We start from the raw sequence: 19,632 nt of genomic DNA, 5'->3' as shown, positions 1-19,632 counted from the left end.
GTAAATTGACGTTTAAGTAAATGAATTTTTAAGTGTTTCTTATTCCGATTATGCTTTTAATTCATAATCAGAACTGTCTTTGTTTTTCAAGTGAACACTCTTAAAATTGTTTCAGATAAAGGTGGATTCACATTCTTTACCTTATTGACATTTCAGGGATAAATAAACATTTTCTGAAATCTCGAAAAATATAAATAAAGGCAAATTCTTTTAGAATTTACTTGCATTTATGGTCAAAAATCAAATTATGTTTGACATCATATACGCAATTGCGAAAACTTATAATTTCAAGCCATTTAATACACATCAAACTATATCTGTCAAACATATTTGAAAATTTGAACTTTCGCTATTGTGAACGCTTGGTCAAATTTACTGTCAAATAATTTTGGATGGATATAAAAATGTTTTGATTTGACAGGCTTGCCTAAGAAAATGAATTTTAATTGCAAACATTTGACAGCTGATGACAGAATTCAAAAGCTTATACATTTATTTTGACATATTCTTTAACTATGTTTGTATGTGTTTGTGTATTAATCAACTTAAAAATAACAAAAACAACTCATGAAAAACCAAATGATAAATAAAAATCACTTCCTTTTTCGTAGTTATATTAGATATCAATACTCCAAACCACGATGTATTCAAATTTCAATCAAACAAACACCTTTAACTTACCTTGCTTTACTGACTTTTCCTGGCATCCCAGAGAAATGGCTCCTTAAATCATCTTGATTATCCATTGGATAAATTCTTGGTCTTGGAATAGATCTACTGCTGTATGCTGATACTTGATCCCATTCCTGTTAATTTAAAAGAAAACGTACACATCGTATAATAATAAATCAAAGCTCAATGATATTAAAAAAAGAAAAAGAAAAGTTATGTTGGTTTAAGGGGGTATCTACATCTACATAATGTCAAAGTGAAGCCACCCTTTAGACAAATAACTGATGTGAAAACGTGAATTCATTGTTTACCATTTCACCGTGTTTTATATTTTGTATTCTTTTTTTCCGTTCCAAATATGTTTTAAGGAAGCAAAACACCATGCAAATATGTATATTTCACTATAACCTATTGGATGAGATTTATTTTGTTTTGTTCCCTTTCTCTTTCTCTCGCTGTCAGTTATAGACAAATCGAAAGGGAGAAAACACATGCATTTGCACACAAATCGGAAAGGTGGTTTCTTTAATCTGACAACGTTAACGTTGAAGCTTGAAGAGCAAAAGTGAACAAAACAGGAACTCACTGACTGTCATGTGGATGTGGATTTGAAATGTAATTAGAATACGTACAATCTATAGGTACGAATATTTATGTAGAATGTCAGAATGACGACGAGCTACACCAAACATACATACACGAACAGTGCTATTCGCCATGTTGCTGAGCCGTCGCTCGTCGAGGTGTTTCTTCGCGTGGAAAATTGACATCTCTTGTATGGTGGTTATAGAGATGTTTGTTTTGGGTGACTGTCATGTCGTAGTGTCATGACTAGGTATGAATTTTGTTAGATTTTAATGGTGTTTACCTACATTCTGGTTAAAAAGAGTCAATTTCTGCTAAATGATGTTGAGTCTTCTATATTTCTGAATAAGTTTAATTTGTAGTTTTGCCACTTTCGTTGGTTATGTAAATCACACTTGAAATAAATAACATTCTTTTCTTTTTTAAAGAAAATCTGTCATTGAACATTTGACGTTTGATTCTAAGAGTTTACACAGTTAAGGAGTTGTACCGACTCCGATTGCATGCGTGCATTTGTTTGGGAGGTACAAATTTTAGTTTTGATATGAAAAAAAAACAAGAATTTTATTTTAAGGTAAAAAAGAATGTATTCCATTAACAGTGAAAAAAGTGTTAAAAATGTCAAATAGGAAGCTTCAGGGCGACCCAAATGTACTTTAGTTTTGTGAACTGTCAATGAACTTCAATCTTAATTTGTTTAGTTAAGGTGTAGTTTTCACTTGTCAAATGTCAAAAGACGATAGACGAATGTCAAAAGTGACAGCTGTCTATTCAAAATAAAAATGTCAAAAAATGACAGCTTCAAAAATGACAGCTATTTATTCATAATGAAATTGAAATCCCCCTTACCTTATAGTTTCTTTCTTTATTTATACTTCTTTTGTGACTTTGACAAAAATTATTTAAATATTTTATCATGCATTAATTATTCCCCTTTGTAAATAAAAAGTCAACAAACTTTATGAAAGTCCTTATAAAAAAAAAGAAGAAGTTTTAACCCCAAAGCTTTTCTTATTTGTTTAACCCTGTTAATAAAACATGCACTTAACCCTATTTAAAAAGATTTTATTTATCCGGGGATTTCTGAAATAATAATTGTTTCACAATCCTCAAAGGATTATTCGCTTAAAAGAAACACACGCACAACCTTTTTACTAGAATAAAGCTCTTTAAGCCAATATTATGCTACTTGTGAAGGATACACGAAAACATCCATTATTGTCCTTAACTCACCTTGTGATTATTGAATGCGGACAACGTAGCCATCGATCCCAGGGGACCCGGACTGCCTGCTGGTCCGCAACAATTGACAGGTAAGCCACCCATTGGCAGGGGGCTCTTTTGCTGTGAGGTTTGTAGTTTCCTCGATCGCCTGGAAAAATTAAAAAGAAAAACAACAACATTCGTTTAATGAAAAATGTCCAACCAGACACTACTTGTGTCCTAATTAAAATTAATTTAACCTGCTTGCGGCAATGAACACAATTACAGCTACAATAATTGTCCCACAGATGGCTGCACTGGCCGCTATTGTTATTTTGTCCATATTCGATGTTTGCGACGCAACGGTTCGCACCTCGCGACACTGCTGATACGGAACGGTCTCAGGGGTGACATGCAGCTCTTCGAGTGATATGACACACACGATGATGCACTCCTGCGAGGGGACATTCTTTATCTTGAACTCACGTTCGCTGGACTCGAGTGGAGGGCCCTGCTTGAAGCTCTTTTCGCCAAACAATCGATATACCACTCGGAAGCCAAGGATGTTCGCTGTATCGGAGTCCCACTGAATTATGACCGAGCTATCCTGGCGGAAGGCATTTTTTACTTGCACCTCGTTGGCATCGTCGATGCGGGTGCCTCGCTGCGGTGGGAAACCCAATACTAGTGGCGGGCGTTGTTGCTTGTGTGGTATGCCAGCAGCTGATGAAGCAGCAGCACCACCACCGAGTCCACCTGGCTGCTGTTGACGCCATGGGGGTGGTGCTTGGCTTTTAGTGGCAATCGGTGCAGTGCCGGTAGATGAAGACGTGGATTGATGTTGTTGCATGTTCGAGGGTGTCTTTGACTAGAAAAAAAAAAAAAAAACTATTGAACTGTGGGTTTCTGGAGAGTTGCTTTATATTGTGAACTTACCGTTGTGGAGGTTGATTGTGTTGTGGCCAAAGAGGGAGGCTTTATTGAAGTGGTGCTAGCTGTCGATGTGCTTGATGGCACCGTTGGTGGCGCAGGAACCTCTTTTGTGGTTGACGGCGATGGCGATGGAGGTGATGGCGGTGGTGGTGGAGCAGTGCTCGATGTCCGCCGGGCAGTCACAGCTTCTGTAGTAGTTGAGATTGTTGTTTGAGGGGTTGTTGCTTTCGCAGTTGTTGAGACGGTGGTTTCGAGGGGAGTCGATGATGCAGCTGCAATTGTTGGCTTTATGCGTGGAATCAATGAATCAACCACTCCTACAGGGCCATTCAAATCGACCTCTGACTCTGGACAGGTTAGTTCTTCCGGTTGGATTGAATAGAAACCGCGGTCACTGAAGCGACCTGGAGTCCCACAAAACTGAGGATTTCTTTCGCGAGATGTGACCTATAAAAAAATAAGTGATGGGTGAACTTTGTGATGCAAGGATTATTTTCTTATTTATTTCTTACCTGAAGGTCCCCATTCCTGATCCATTCAGCGACCCATCGGAGCTTACAATCACAGTGCAAGAACCGTCCACCGAGCGATAGGCCTCGCAAGGTGGAGTTTAAGTGGGTGAAGGCCTTCTCTGGCACTGTTGGCAAGGGATTGCCGTCCAATGCCAAAAGAGTGATGCTAGGATTTCCACGAAATGCGCCCTCTGGGAGAGCAGTCAGCAAATTGAACCCAATGTCGAGCACGCGAAGTTCTCTCAACGAGTGAACCGCTCCCACAGGGAACTCGGCTAGTAAATTGTTGAGCAGGCTTAAAGAGCTGAGGGATTTCTTGACTCCCGCGAAAGCATTCTCACCCAAATTCTGGATAAGATTCCTCTCCAAATTAAGGGCAGTCAAAGAATCTAAACCTTCAAAAGTCCGAAGACCTCCAACGCCAGGAAGCTCTTTGATACCGTTCAGTGAGAGATCCAAGAACGCCAAGGATCTAAGGCCACGAATGGATTCGGGAACACGTCGCTGTCGTGTCCCTTTGAGATTTAAATTCTTCAAACTCTTCTCTAGTCCATTAAAAGCTCCCGCCTGAATGGTCACATTGTTATCATTCAGCTTCAACGTCGACAACTTACTTAGCCCTTCAAAGGCATTTTCCGGTATCGAAACTATTCGATTCTTCGACAAATCCAACAAATTTAAAATAGTCAGAATTTTGAGTGCCCCAATTGGCACAGCTTCCAACAGATTATCCTGAAGATTGAGATTCTTCAAAACGCTCTCTTGACCCTTGAATGTTCCATCTTCAATGCGCTTTATCTTACAACTGCTCAACTGAACATTGTGCAGACGAAGATTCACAAATATTTCATCCTGCAATTCCTCTATCGTAGAGTTGTTCACATAAAGCAGGTCGATGGGCTTGTCACGAGCATATTTATTTAAGGCATCAAGTAAAAGTGGGAATTCAACCTGAAATGATGAAGTGCAATTAATTTTCTACTCCGTTTAGCATTAAAATGTGAATTTCACCAAGTGAAATAGTTTTAAAATGTTTGAATGAAGTGAAGACACTGTGGAACACCTTCAGTTGGTTATTCCTCAAAGTGAGTCTTCTCCAACTTGGTGATGTTCACATTTTAACCTCTTCTTCATTCATGCAGATGGATGGAGCTTGAAGATGGGATGAGGGAGAGAGTTGCTAAGTGCTTCTTTACCTGATCACATTGTACTGATAGTTCTCGTCCCAGATTGTATGAGCATATACACGTCGCTTGCAGTTCGAGGAGTTCCCTTTGCCATGGGCATTGGGCTGCGGTTAAACCCAGAGCCGCAAGAATAACCACAATTTGAAGTAGCCAATTCCTGTGTTCGCTGCCGGTTCTTCTTCTCCTCGTTGTCTTCGTCGTCGTTGCCATTGTTATACACGTATGCTGCTGCTGCTGCTGCCGTCTCATAGTAGTTTGTATAGAAACGTAAAGTATCTGCAAAGCAAAAGAAGAAGAAGAAGAAGAATAACTCTCATGAAAATCCACCATCCAAAGATATAATGACAAGAAGTTGATTAATGGCTATATCAAGAAGCTTTATTAATTAAAAAGCAACGAATGATGTATACGAACCGAAGCGAACCACCCGGCTTGGCGCCAACGACTTTGGTCTAACTTAAAGGTGGGTCTACAAGGTATAAAGGTAAATGTCGCCCGTATAAATGTTATCCTCTCTGAGACAAGTGGTAACAGTGTGGTAGGTTGGAATGGATAGGTTTTGGAATGGGCATGTTGAAATTGATTCTGGACTAAGACCTTGAATTAAGAAGGATGTCTTTTGCTAAGTGGAGAGAGATTGATTTATGTTTATGTCGGAGTAGGTCACCTAAAGGTTGGACGAAAGCGACGACAAGGACGCCACGAGAAGGTTTGCTTTTTGTAATTATCCTCTAAGAGAAAAAGGAGAGAAAGAGACATAAGATAATTCAATTGACCGACCGACGAAAGACGCGCATCACTCCTGATTGCCCAATGAAACATGAAGTGGACTACTTCTATGTTCCACCGTGTGGATTTACGACTATCTCGAGGAGAACGTTGTGCTTTGCGTAAGTTGGAATTAATTGTATGAATGTTGTTATTAGTAGTGCCGAGGAGCTCTTATTATATAGGTATATACCGAAGACAGCACCACCCTGAAATGAAGAAGTCAAGCCCAAGAATAACCAACAATGTATTGTATCTTGTACAAGTGGATATCTATGTTTTGCTTGTGCGAATGAACGAACGGACGACTGATTGACGATTGTGAATGGTCATTAAGGTGGTCTTGACATTATGATAATGACACTGAGAATTGTCATGGGAGCTGGTTTAGATGCATAATTGAACAATAACAGAGGTTGCACGAGTGTTCTTGAATCTGCTTCTGTGTACATAAAAGCAAAATAAAAAAAGGTTATGTTTTGTTATGAGAGGGTTCTGATGTGATGGCTCGGGAGATGTCTATGAGTAGAAATGTAATTGAATTTCTTGTGGTAAGGAAATTTTAGTTTGAAGGTTTTTTTAACATTTTCTTCTTCTATGAATCTAATCTAATTGAAAATTTAACCTCAAAGCAATTATACAGCCATGTGTTTTGATTTTCTTTGGTTTAACTGGATCATTAGCAACATCTGTGTCTGTTCGAGGTTGTGGGATAAGTTGACCTGACCATACCTATGATTTTTGTGTTCAGTATCTTTTTTCTCTTAAGCCGGCCTTACACAAAATGTTTGTTTGATGCGATCGTAGCTTTACAAAAAATATTCGTTTGAAAATATTGATCTTTGAACTAACTCTTTGGATTTTTACTGAACGCACCCATTCATCTGACAGCTAATGCAACAAAATAACTGTTCTATTTTTTGTTTAAAAAGACGATTAGAAGGTTTGAAGATAATCAAATATCAATTTTGACATTTCTACCATAAAAAAATGTCAAAAAATCACTCCGACTTTACGTCATACTTCTTTTCAGTTTTCTTTGGCGTTAATCACATTCGATTTTGATGCCTCATAATTGTATCTCTGTCCCACTTGATAGGTAAAAAAAGACAGAATTATTGGACAGACATTTTGTAACAAAAAGAATAATGAGAGGAAGCGAGATGGAAACATGAAGTGTCAAAATGAGTCACCTCAAAAAAGTGTTATGTAAAATGCAAAAAAACAACAGTTCTAATTTTTGTGTTAAAAAATACGATTAGAAGGTTGGAAGATAATCAAATATCAATTTTGACATTTCTACCGTAAAAAAAATGTCAAAAAATAACTCCGACTTTATGTCATACTTTTTTCAGTTTTCTTTTGCGTTATTTACATTAGAATTTGATGTCTCATTATTGTATCTCTATCCCACTTGGTAGGTAAAAAAAGACAGAATTATTGGACAGACATTTTGTAACAAAAAGAATAATGAGAGGAAGCGAGATGGAAACATAAAGTGTCAAAATGAGACACCTCAAAATAGTGTTATGTAAAATGCAAAAAAACAACTGTTCTATTTTTTTTGTTTAAAATACAGTTAAAAGGTTGGAAGATAATTAAATATTAATTTTGACATTTCTACCATAAAAAAAAATGCCAAAAAATCACTCCGACTTTACGTCATACTTTTTTCAGTTGTCTTTTGCGTTCACTTTTGAGTGTCTTGAAGATAATCAAATATCAATTTTGACATTTCTAACATGAAACGTCATACTTTTTTCAGTTTTCTTTTGCGTTGCTCATAAATCTGTTGTTCTTTCGGGTTGTTCATAAGTTCTCATAATTGTATCTCCCTCTCGCTTGATAAGAAAAAAGAGACAGATTTCTTAGACAGACATTTTGTAACAAAAAGGGAGCGAGATGGAGACATGAAGTGTCAAAATGAGTCACCTCAAAATAGTGTTATGTAAAATGCAAAAAAAGCAACTGTTCTAATTTTCTGTTTAAAAATGCAACTAGAAGGTTGGAAGATAATCAAATATCAATTTTGACATTTCTACCATACAAAAAAAATGTCAAAAAATCACTCCGACTTTACGTCATCCTTTTTTCAGTTTTCTTTTGCGTTATTCACATTCGAATTTGATGTCTCATAATTGTATCTTTATCTTACTTGATAGGTAAAAAAAGACAGAACTATTGGACAGACATTTTGTAATAAAAAGAATAATGAGAGAAAGCGAGATGGAAACATGAAGTGTCAAAATGTGACACCTCAAAATAGTAATATATAAAATGCAAAAAAACAACTGTTCTATTTTTTTTGTTTAAAATACAATTAAAAGGTTGGAAGATAATTAAATATCAATTTTGACATTTCAACCATAAAGAGAATGTCAAAAAATCACTCCGACTTTACGTCATACTTTGTTCAGTTGTCTTTTGCGTTATTCATATTTGAGTTGAATGTCTCATAATTGTATCTTCATCTAATTTGTATGTTAAAACATGCGCTTAAAAGTTTTGAAGATAATCAAATATCAATTTTGACATTTCTACCATGAAACGTCATACTTTTTTCAGTTTTCCTTTGCGTTGCTCATAATTCTGTTGTTCTTTCGGGTTGTTCATAAGTTCTCATAATTGTATCTCCATCCCGCTTGATAAGAAAAAAGAGACAGAATTCTTGGAAAGACATTTTGTAACAAAAAGGGAACGAGATGGAAACATGAAGTGTCAAAATAAGTGACTTAAAATAGTGTAATGTGTGTTTTCGAATTGCGTCATAACTTTACATTAATCACATCAAATACTCAATTTGACATTTCTGTTATGTTAAAAATGTCAAAAAATCCCTTCATCTGCAACCAACTCATCGCATTTTGTTATCGTAATAAATGGTTATAAGTTTATGTCACATTTCATTTCAGTTTTACTTTATGGTTCTTGTATATAGATTTGACCTATTCGAAGCGACTCTTTATGACATTTGATAGTCAAAAAGAGACAGAAAGGTATTTAAGACATTTTGTAATAAAAATAAAATGAGAGTGAGTGCGATAAAATGATAAAGAGAGGAATGTGAACATCGCCTTAAATTTAATGAGCCGCTGTGTTTCTATAAATAAGACATTTCTTTGTTTTTTTGTTTTACTTCTAAATGGAAGTAAGTGTGTTATACAAAAATTTGTCAAAACAAACATTTTGACATTTTATTTGTTTTCAGAATGCTTTGGGAAAAATTCAAGGCTTTTGGAGAATTTTTGTTTCGTTCCTTGAGCACAAATTGACAAATAGGTATCAATGCCGATTTAATGAAAGCATTATTTCAAAAATACAAAAACTCGCAACAAAATTTGAAAATATTGATTTCACAAAACCAAGTGTCAGTTCTGACATTTCTACATTCTGTACAGAACTGTCAAAAATTAAATCAAAGTCCGAATATAATCGCAACTTATTCATCCATAATTGACATGATAACCATTTTGTTTCATTAATTACTTTTAAATTTTCGCTTTATGGTGCATTGACACTTCACAATTTTTGGAACCAAACTGTTAAAAAAAGCAATAATAAATATCTCTCAAAAATTCTTTCCTGTTCCTAGCTTCCGTTTGCTATTTCTCTTTCCATTAAAAAATGATTTAAAAAACTTTGTCTCCAAAGATTTTAAATGACTACGAAGACATTTTGAAAGCGGGTTTATTGTTTTTCTATTGTTCTTTTATTCGGTGCAAATTATTTTCTAAACTATTTATTTTCCTACCAAAAAAGAAGTCTAATAAAGAATTACCTGAACTCCGATCATCATAACAAACCACTCAGTGTCTATTTTCATAAAACTCTCAAGCACCTTTTATAGCGTCCGCATTGACAACCAAGAAAATGGTGAAGAAATAACACTATTTGACAGATTTATTTATTTGACCCAATTCAACAACTCAACAACTTTATACGACTACACGAGTATAACACCAAACTCTCCTGGAACCAACTTTAAAATTGGAATAATGTCCTTTTTGTTCTGTCTGTCAAGTGGCTCACTTTGTCCACCATCCACAATCGTCGTCGTCGTTTCGTTATTGTCACAAAACAGAAAAACAAAACCTAATAGAAAAACTATATCCATCCAAAGGACAATAAACTCAAATTATACTGCTGGTGCTGGAACCGTTTCGACAGATTCTTCTTCTATCCAATGGAAATTTATCATTTCAAATGGATGCCCAACATACAAAAAGTTTTGTTTTTCTTTCAATAAAACCAAGTTGAAACTTCAAAAAGAAAACCTGAAGGGAAGAAATAAAGTTGACAAGAAGGATAAAAAAAGAATCTAAAGGAAGAAGTTTTCCTTAAAGATATATATTTTTTTTTATTCGGATTTGAATTCGGATTCGGACGCACATTAACAATCTACCTTTAGAAAGTTCTTCCAGGGATAACTTCACATTATACCTATTGACACAACTGTAATAGTTGCGCTGTTTTTGTAGTGTTGTTGGAGTTATTGGAGACACTTGGATGATAAAATGACGATTGTGACAACAAGGACGATGACAAGAGCATCATCATCATCATCATCACTGACTATACTGACTGAAACTCTGAATGTACGGTGCGATGCATCACCAAAGCCTGTTGGGCAAAGATTCCAGGATCCTGTCTGTAATGACACTAGTGATTTTGATTTCATTTCTGCCCCAATGCACACGATATCCTTTGAAAAAAGGACGAATTCAAATAAAAAGAAAAAGAATGAATTTAACCTATTTTTGTATCTTTTACTCCTGTCGATATATGTGTCCCTATGATATGGAACATCCTTTTGGTTTAAAGTTTGAATAGCGGCGAAAGCAATGGCAGCGCATTCAAACAAAGATATAGCAATATAGGAGATAAGTTTGAAGCTTCGAAGGTGAATTAAGTTCAACTGGAAATTGATTTCTTAGTGAAGAGAGAAGATGATGTGGCTTGTATATATTTTGGCTTTGAATTCAATGAAGTTGTAAATATGGGAATAGTTTGACGAGGACGATGACGAGGACGAATAGAGCTGCACGGGCTTAGGATGGATGGTGAAATAATGCAAGTAGATGGTTTACGATATGAGATTTTTATTTCTGTTTGTGTCCTATGATTTTTATTCGTCCATTTCGAAAAAGGTAGGATTGGTGGTGTTGGGGATTTGCACAAAGTTTTCGCATGAGTTGAAAATACATTTCATTCTCAACGTCATCGGCATCGTCATTTTGAAAGAGCTTCATCAAAAATAAAATAAAGTTCTTTATTTGGAACAAAAATATTATACTCGAGTCGTTTCGGCGTCGACGACGACGACGTTCTCATTCAAGTGTGATGTCAAAACGAGAGAAGTTTTATTTATAGACACAAGACGAGGGAAGGGCTCTTTTTATAATCATCTAAATTTGGATCACTTTTAGTTTAAAAATAGTTTTGAGCTTTTCAATATAATTTGGTCAAGGTTTTTATCATTAAAAAAAATCTTAAAAAACTATTGAATATCTACAAAATAATTATCGATGGAAAGGTGATGAATGCAATGGTATTTTGTATAGGTTCTTAGGTTTCCAACTTTTGAAAAATGGAATCATTAAAAAATTTACATAGAATCACCGATTATAGAAATGAACTAAGAGATCTGTCCACTTATCTTTATTATTGTCCAACCCACATCTTAAAAAATGTTGGTTTTGGTTGTATCTAGTTTTACCATAATTAGTAAATAAGTCTGAAGAGAAGGCTATAAATTAAGTACTGCAAAATTTTTAATAAGTCAGCAATTTAATAGCTATTTCAAAATTTTAGTTTTTTTTAACAAATAAAAACTTTAAAATGTTAATAAAAGCTTTGAATATGAACACGTCTTAAAAGTGACAGCTCGCAAAAAACTCAAACGAAAACAAACAAACCTTAATCTGAGGAACTGTCATATTAATTTAAAATGTCAGAAATTCCTAAGTCAAATGGATATAGCAAATCATTGAAGGTAAAGTTCACTTTTTTTTGTAGAGATTATTGTTTTTAACTAGCAAACCTATTTTTGAATCTTAGTAAATTTACAAATTTTATACAAAAATAACATTATAAACAGTCAACTGTCAGTTGTATGGTGTAACATTTCACATTTGATAAATTAAGTACTGCCATATTTTTAATAAGTAAGCAATTAAATAGCTATTTCAAAAATTTAATCCTTTTCTAACTTATAAACACTCAAGAAAGTAAATAAAAGCGGTTAATCTGAACACGTCTTAAAAGTGAAAATTGGGGAAAAACAAAAACGAAAACAAACAAACCTTAATCAGAGGAACTGTCATAATAATTTAAAAGGTCAGAAATTCATTAGTCAAATAAATATAGCAAACCATTAAAGGTTATAGTAGACTTTTTTTGTAGAGATTGTTTGAACTAGCAAATCTATTTTTGAAACTTCGTAAATTTCTTAAATTTACCAATTTTATACAAAATGACATGATAAATAGTCAACTGTCAGTTATGCTGTGCGACATTTCACATTTTTTCCGCAGAATATTTTGATAAATTAAATACTGCAAAATGTTTAATAAGTTAGCAATTTAATAGCACCTAGTATTTAAATATTGTAATCCTTTTATAACTAATACAAACTTACAAATATAAATAAAAGCAGTTCATCTGAACACGTCTTAAAAGTGACAGTTCGGGAAAAACAAAATCAAACAAACCTTAATCAGAGGAACTGTCATCATAATTTAAAATGTCAGAAATTCTTAAGTCAAATGGATATAGCAACTCATTAAAGGTTATAGTAGATTTTTTTCGTAGAAATTGTTTTGAACTAACAAACCTATGTTTGAAACTTAGTAAATATCTAAAATTTACCAATTTCTTTCAAAATGACATCCTAAATTGTCAAATGCCAGTTGTGCGGTGTGACATTTCACATTTTTTCCGCAGAATATTTTGATAAATTAAGTACTGCAATATTTTTAATAAGTAAGCAATTAAATAGCTATTTCAAAATTGTGATCCTTTTCTGACTAATAAAAACTTAAAAATGTAAATAAAAGCGGTTAATGTGAACACATCTTAAAAGTGACAGTTTAGAAAAACCAAACCTTAATGTGAGGAACTGTCATAATAATTTAAAATGTCAGAAATTTATTAGTCAAATGGATATAGAAAACCATTGAAGGTTAAAGTAGACTTTTTTTTGTAGAAATTGTTTGAACTAGCAAACCTATTGGTATTTTTTAAATTTACCAATTTCATACAAAATAACATGATAAATAGTCAACTGTCAGTTGTGCGGTGTGACATTTCACATTTTTCCGCAGAATTTTTTTATAAATTAATTACTGCAAAATTTTGAATAAGTAAGCAACTTAAAATCTATTTCACAATTTTTACTCTTTTCTAATTCATAAAAACTTAAAAATTTAAATAAAAGCAATTAATCTGAACACGTCTTAAAAGTGAAATTTCGGGAAAAAACAAACAAACCTTAATCTGAGGAACAGTCATATTAATTTAAAATGTTAGAAATTCATTAGTCAAATGGATATAGCAAATCATTAAAGGTTAAAGTAGACTTTTTTTGTAGAAATTGTTTTTAACTAGCAATCCTATTTTTGAATCTTACAGCCCTATTACGGTTGTCAATTATCAATACGCTAGTTGACATTTTTCAATGAAATTGATGAATTGGTATTATCGTTGTCAGCAATCAACATTTTTGATAAACTGTGAACGCTCTTCTGAAATTAGATCTATTGTGAATGATTCAAATTGACAGTCTTGGTATTATGGTTGTCAAAATATTTGTTAATTATCAAATTTTCAGTCAATCACAAGTTCCTTGTTGATAAAATATTTTACGGATCGCGAAAGCCAAAAGCATGTCTACTATTGAACTATTTTTGGTGAAAATGAAATTGAAGAAGAAAATACTTTGGAGCAAGCAAAGATTCAAAGAAAACTACGCGATGCTTCAAATCCGATGGATTTGGCTGAACATATGTATGTAGATAAAAGATCTTTTAGTTACATTACAAAATCTAATTTGGCTCACTTTTAGATTCATTCAAAACTTTAGACTTTAGAAAGAAGCCTTCCTTAATGTATTTTTAGATATCAACGACAAGTTAAAACCAACGAAAGACAACAATCCAATCCAAACATACTAAAATTTGCAGCTGTATTAAGATTCCTTGCGCGAGGAAGCTACCAGTTGAGTGTTGGGAATGATTTTAACATTGGTATGGCGCAACCAACCAACCAACGGTTTCAGTTGTTTTTAAAGAAGTTTTAAATGACTTGGAAACAAATATTTGTCATTTGTCGTCAAAAGTAAATATTCCCTATTCACAATAGATTTTTGACCTTTGTTCACAATGGATCAAAAAATGATCAACTCGCGTTCATAATACAAATTTATCAATTAATTGGAAAAAAGGTTTCAATTGTCAATTAATTGATCTTTGACAACCGTAATAAGGCTGTTAGTAACTTTACAAATTTTATACAAAAATAACATGATAAACAGTCAACTGTCAATTGTATGGTGTAACATTTTACATTTGATAAATTAAGTACTGCCATATTTTTAATCAGTGAGCAATAAAATAGCTATTTCAAAATTTTAATCCTTTTCTGACTAATAAAAACTTAGAAATGTAAATAAAAGCGGTTAATGTGAACACATCTCAAAAGTGACAGTTTAGAAAAAACAAACCTTAATCTGAGGAACTGTCATATTAATTTAATATGTCAGAAATTCTTAAGTCAAATGGATATAGCAAACCATTAAAGGTTAAAGTAGATATTTTTTTGTACAGATTGTTTTGAACTAGCAAACCAATTTTGAAACTTAGTAAATATCTAAAATTTACCAATTTCTTTCAAAATGACATGCTAAGTAATCAAATGCCAGTTGTGCGGTGTGACATTTCGAATTTTTTTCCACAGAATATATTGATAAATTAAGAACTGCAAAATTTTGAATAAGTTAGCAATTTAATAGCTTCAAAATTTGAATCCTTTTCTAACTAATAAAAACTTAAATATGTAAATAAAAGCGGTTAATCTGAACACGTCTTAAAAGTGACAGTTCGGGAAAAACAAAAATGAATACAAACAAACCTTAATCTGAGGAACTGTCATATTAATGTAAAATGTCAGAAATTCATTTGTCAAATGGATATAGGAAACCATTTAATGTTTAGTAGACTTTTTTTTGTAGAGATTGTTTTGAATTAACAAAACCATTTCTGAAACTAAGTTAATTTATAAAATTTACCAATTTCATACAAAATGACATGATAAATATTCAACTGTCAGTTGTGTGGTGTGACATTTCACATTTTTTTCCACAGAATACTGTAAAATATAGTGAAGCACTGATGTCTTGTCAGTGTTGTCATTATTTACCACTTGACTGGCTGTCAAATTTTCGTTCTATCCACAACATTTCCAAAAATTGAATACTTTATATAAAATTGACAAAAGAGAACAAAAGATTACATTAAAATTTTAAAATATTAAAATCTTTTCCAACTTTAAAATGAGCACCATCACACCTGCCAGTTTGAAACGTTATGAGAGAATGCATTTTAACACTTTTTAAAGTTTGAAGTTTAATGGTACTGAAAACTTTTAAATGTGGTCGATATTATCACACCATTTAAACTAAAAACACAACTTCCATTTTCAGGTACTTAACCGACATTAAAATTTGCATCTTGAAGGTTTTTCATCTCGAAAAAATAACTTAACCATATTACGTACATACAACGCCATCAATGCACTCTACAGCACATCAATGGTGGGTGTCAGTCACTCCTACAATGTTGCATTCTTTAAGTTGCAACATCTTTTTTTTTGTTTTTTAGTTTTAAAAAATGATTTAATTTTTAATTGAATTCAAATTTAAGAGAAAACTCTGCCTAAGTAAAAAGATACAAAGACTAAAAGCAAAAAAATAAACAAACAACAGACAACAATAACAGAGAAAACATCATTTCAAGTTTTGCAGTCGAGGGTTGGTTGGGGTCTTGGTAATACCTTTGGAATGTCTGGCATAACATTAATACTTAAATTCCATTCTCACTATCATCAACTTGGTGCAACAAAACCAAACAACGTACCCAAGTACATATAAAGTGATGCCATCAGATGAGGAACTAAGAAAGGTTTTGTTTTTATTTTTATTTAAAATTTGCTTTTGGGATGCAAAATAAGAAAAGTTTTCATCTGACACTATACATCCCATCACATCAAGGACACACCTAAGCCCCACCACATTCCACCAATTCCAAGATGAAATAAGCTTCTTTGTTTCCTTAAAACGAACAAAATAAAAAACAATCTTTAACAGCAACACCAACACCCCCAACAAAACAAGGAGACACCTTTATATGCATCCAAAAAAGGACAACAACGCCAAAACTGATTGCAGGAATTTAATTTTTCCCAAACTAGATAACTAAAAATAAAATAAGAACAAAAATAAGACGAGAGAATAATCCCATTTCACATAAGATCCTTCACAGAACATGGGTTGGAAATATTTTGAGCCTAATTGCATTAATTTACTATAAGACTTTTCCGAGTAACATAGATACGAGATACGAGTATATATAAAAATATACTGTTTCCTGTTCAAAAGAGTGGGGGTGGGTATAGGGGGTTGGATTTTGTTGTGTTTTTGTGAGAGATGTGAAGTAAAAAGTGAATCGCGTATAAGGGAGTAAAAGAAGCAAAAAATTTCACTTCGGCTAAGTGGGTTTCATTAATTTAGCAAGTCTAAAGTGCAGTCAGTCTTAGTCAGTGAAATGAAGCTTGCTCTAAGAGGTGTATACGAAAAGATTAATAAAATGTTCTTCTTTTACTTATAGAGATACCTAGCTAGAAAGTTTTTACCCTCACTAAATATATTTCTGTACAGTTGAAGTCAAAAAAATAGGACCATAGTTAAACTCTGAAAACGTTTGAAGACTTAAACCAAATTAATACCAAATATTAAATTTATGTCTAATTTTCATTCAATCCAATGGGATGTTATAAGGTGGTATTTTTTGACAAGTCTTGGAAATTGACTAATCTTACAAAATGGATTGAATTTGAAATCAAGTTTTTGTAGTTATAATAATTAAAAGGTTTAAATTCGTATAGATTGACCTGCAGTCAAAGTACCAAATTAGTGCTTTATCTTATAAAGTTGATAATGTTCTGTGGTGCTATTTTTTTGACCTCAACTGTTTGTATACTTGCACATACTCGAATATATTGTATTTATTACATAGATATTTGTATTTGGGTGATGGCTGGATGGGTGTTAAAAAGCTGTTCGAGAATATGAATGACGTTATTGGATTTTAAGAGATTAAAATAAAATTCAGTCTATATCCATCCAGAGTTTAAGCTTTAAGAGTGTGTGTTTAAGGTGTTTATGCACTTTTGTACAGTACCTTGATACAAACATAAAATTCAAAAGTTGATTATAATTATTTTAACCTCAGTTGATGCCTGAGTATTTGACATAAATATTGCTATCAACTTACTCAAGATAAATTTGCATTTAATTTAATTAAGTTTAATAATTTAACTTAAAACTTAAGAACATTTTGTTGAAGCACACAAATCATCGAATGTGCAGAGAACTTTTTGATACTAATTTGACATTTAAAATAGTTGAAAGGTGTGTTTGATTAATTCTGTTTACAAACTATGACAGGTATACTTGTTTGAAGTTTAAGATTATTAAAATAACTATCTTTGAACGATTTTAAGTAAACGATTTTTAAATAACGAAGATAGGATCTTCAATCCCATCTAAATCTGAACACTTGTTAATAATTTATTTGACACTGTCAAATAGTTTGACGTCAATGCAATTGTCATAAATGTAAACAGAGTTTAAGATTCTTCAACAACATGAGCAATTGTCATAAATGTAAACAGAGTTTAAGATTCTTCAACAACATGAGCGAAAAATAGACTGTTTGACTAGCATTGCAAACAATCTTGCGATTGGTTACTCCGAACTCAACACTTTTTGCCTAGAAAATGTTTTATTCAAAATTTTCTAATTGTGACAGAAAGAGCTGATATTACTGCCTGACTAACTTTTAATTTCCAATGGCTTCTTTACTAGTTGACAAAAGTAAATCTCGTTTAAGAAAGACGACGAAATGTCAACGTCGTACTTTTTTTTTTGTTAAGTGGGTTTATTATTTAAACGAATCTTGCTTGATCTTGCTTAGCCTGATTTGAACATAAAATATAGATTTTTTTCCAAAAATAATTTATTTTTAAAAATAAAAATTAAAGTTTGTAACGAATTCAGAAATTCAAATGTCACTTTCGTGGTGAAAATGTGGTAAAGGTGAAAAACAAAAAGAAGAAATGAAAGTGTTTAGCTAATTTTTCGATCTGTTCGATTCATTTTTTTTTTTACTAAAGAGTTTGATTTATCGATAAATAGAGACAAAAAATGTTTATAGGAAGTTATTGTAATGGGTCCGATTTGTCAAATTGAAAATTTTGACATTTCTCGACGTTTCAAGGTCTCTAGAGTCAAAATAAAAGATTAATAAAAGTTGGTAAAAATTGATTTTCAAAAATAAAAAATATTGGCTTCAAACTTATTTTATTTCACAGAAAATATTGTTTTCGATATTCAGTAATTTGTATATAAAAATCCAACAGTCTGTTTTTTCATACAAAATAAAATCTACAAAAAATAGTACGTAAATTTGGTAAAAATTGATACGAGTACATATAGACAAACTTTTAAGCAAGACGAATCGACAGACGGGATGGAAAGTTATCAGTGTGGGTCGCATCCCAGCCTCTTTTTTATAAATAAAAAACAGTCCATTGAGAACTAGGGCCTAGTGACTTAAAACTCTTAACCATTCCTGTGTGCGAGTACTGTTGTCAGGGATGGAGGAGACCAACAGTTTTACGCAAGATTCGAACGGCTAATTTGAGGAAGCTCTTTTCATGACAAGAGTTAGTCTTTGGAGAATTTGTCAATTGCTCACAAGAGACAGTACCCGTCAAAAAAACTTAAGATGGCATAGGCAGGGATTGAACGTAAGAATTCTGGCATGACAGTCCAACGCACTAATCATCATGCCACGGGTATTTTTTTCTAAATAAAAATAGTAGGAAAAGGCAGGTGCACTGAATGAATTCAAAGTGAAGTTTGTTGCGGTTGATTTGAAATGTCAAATGAAATGAAATGTCAAACCGAAATGTAAACTGCTTTAAGGGTATGTTTAGCGAAGGACAAATTATTTGATTATAAGATTTGTATTTGTAAGAACAAAATATTTGCAAATATTGGATGTATGCTTTTTGTCATTTTGTATTCTTTACCGACAATTCTAGAAAAACGAGTGTTTTAGTTATATGAAAAGCCTGATGGAACTTAGAGTATTGATAAAGCCTTCTTATAAACGAGTTTTTAATGTATTTTCTTTAAACTCAAAAAGTCATGTACAAAAGCAAATAATTCTCAATTCTTGAATCTTTTTTTATTTTGATTAAATTCATTATAACCACCATCTTTTCTCTCAAAAATATAATTTGAGCGATAGAAAAAATAAAATAAAATCATATCGAAAAAGATTTATAATTTATTTTATATTTCTGTGAATCTAATCGAACACTAAATTCCTCTACCCAATATTTATAACCTTCAAATTGGCTTTCGTACAAAAGTGCACTGTCAGGAATTTTAGCCGATATAAATGACGCCCGCCGCCATCTCACCGATATCT

At 32.8% G+C, this 19,632-nt stretch overlaps 2 protein-coding genes across 7 annotated transcripts in view; one reads left to right on the top strand and one right to left on the bottom strand.

The window, feature by feature from the left end:
* The window catches only part of LOC129952884 (TLR4 interactor with leucine rich repeats), a 184,126-nt gene that overhangs the window by 2,207 nt on the left and 162,287 nt on the right, over positions 1 to 19,632 (bottom strand). For all 6 annotated transcript variants that reach the window (XM_056065814.1, XM_056065810.1, XM_056065812.1 and 3 more), the window contains 6 exons: positions 5,102 to 5,368; positions 3,906 to 4,856; positions 3,397 to 3,840; positions 2,721 to 3,328; positions 2,491 to 2,629; positions 682 to 806 (listed from right to left, as the gene is read on the bottom strand). In XM_056065814.1, the coding sequence (XP_055921789.1) occupies positions 682 to 806; positions 2,491 to 2,629; positions 2,721 to 3,328; positions 3,397 to 3,840; positions 3,906 to 4,856; positions 5,102 to 5,341 (2,507 nt within the window). In that variant the 5' untranslated portion in view covers positions 5,342 to 5,368. The remainder of the gene's footprint in view (positions 1 to 681; positions 807 to 2,490; positions 2,630 to 2,720; positions 3,329 to 3,396; positions 3,841 to 3,905; positions 4,857 to 5,101; positions 5,369 to 19,632) is intronic.
* Positions 1 to 19,632, top strand: part of LOC129952885 (rab3 GTPase-activating protein catalytic subunit) — a 60,036-nt gene that overhangs the window by 15,772 nt on the left and 24,632 nt on the right. The gene's annotated exons all lie outside the window — the stretch shown is intronic.

The sequence above is a fragment of the Eupeodes corollae genome, chromosome 3 (genome assembly GCF_945859685.1).
Source record: "Eupeodes corollae chromosome 3, idEupCoro1.1, whole genome shotgun sequence".
Taxonomy (NCBI): domain Eukaryota; kingdom Metazoa; phylum Arthropoda; class Insecta; order Diptera; family Syrphidae; genus Eupeodes; species Eupeodes corollae.
This window is presented reverse-complemented; position numbering and strand designations above follow the sequence as displayed.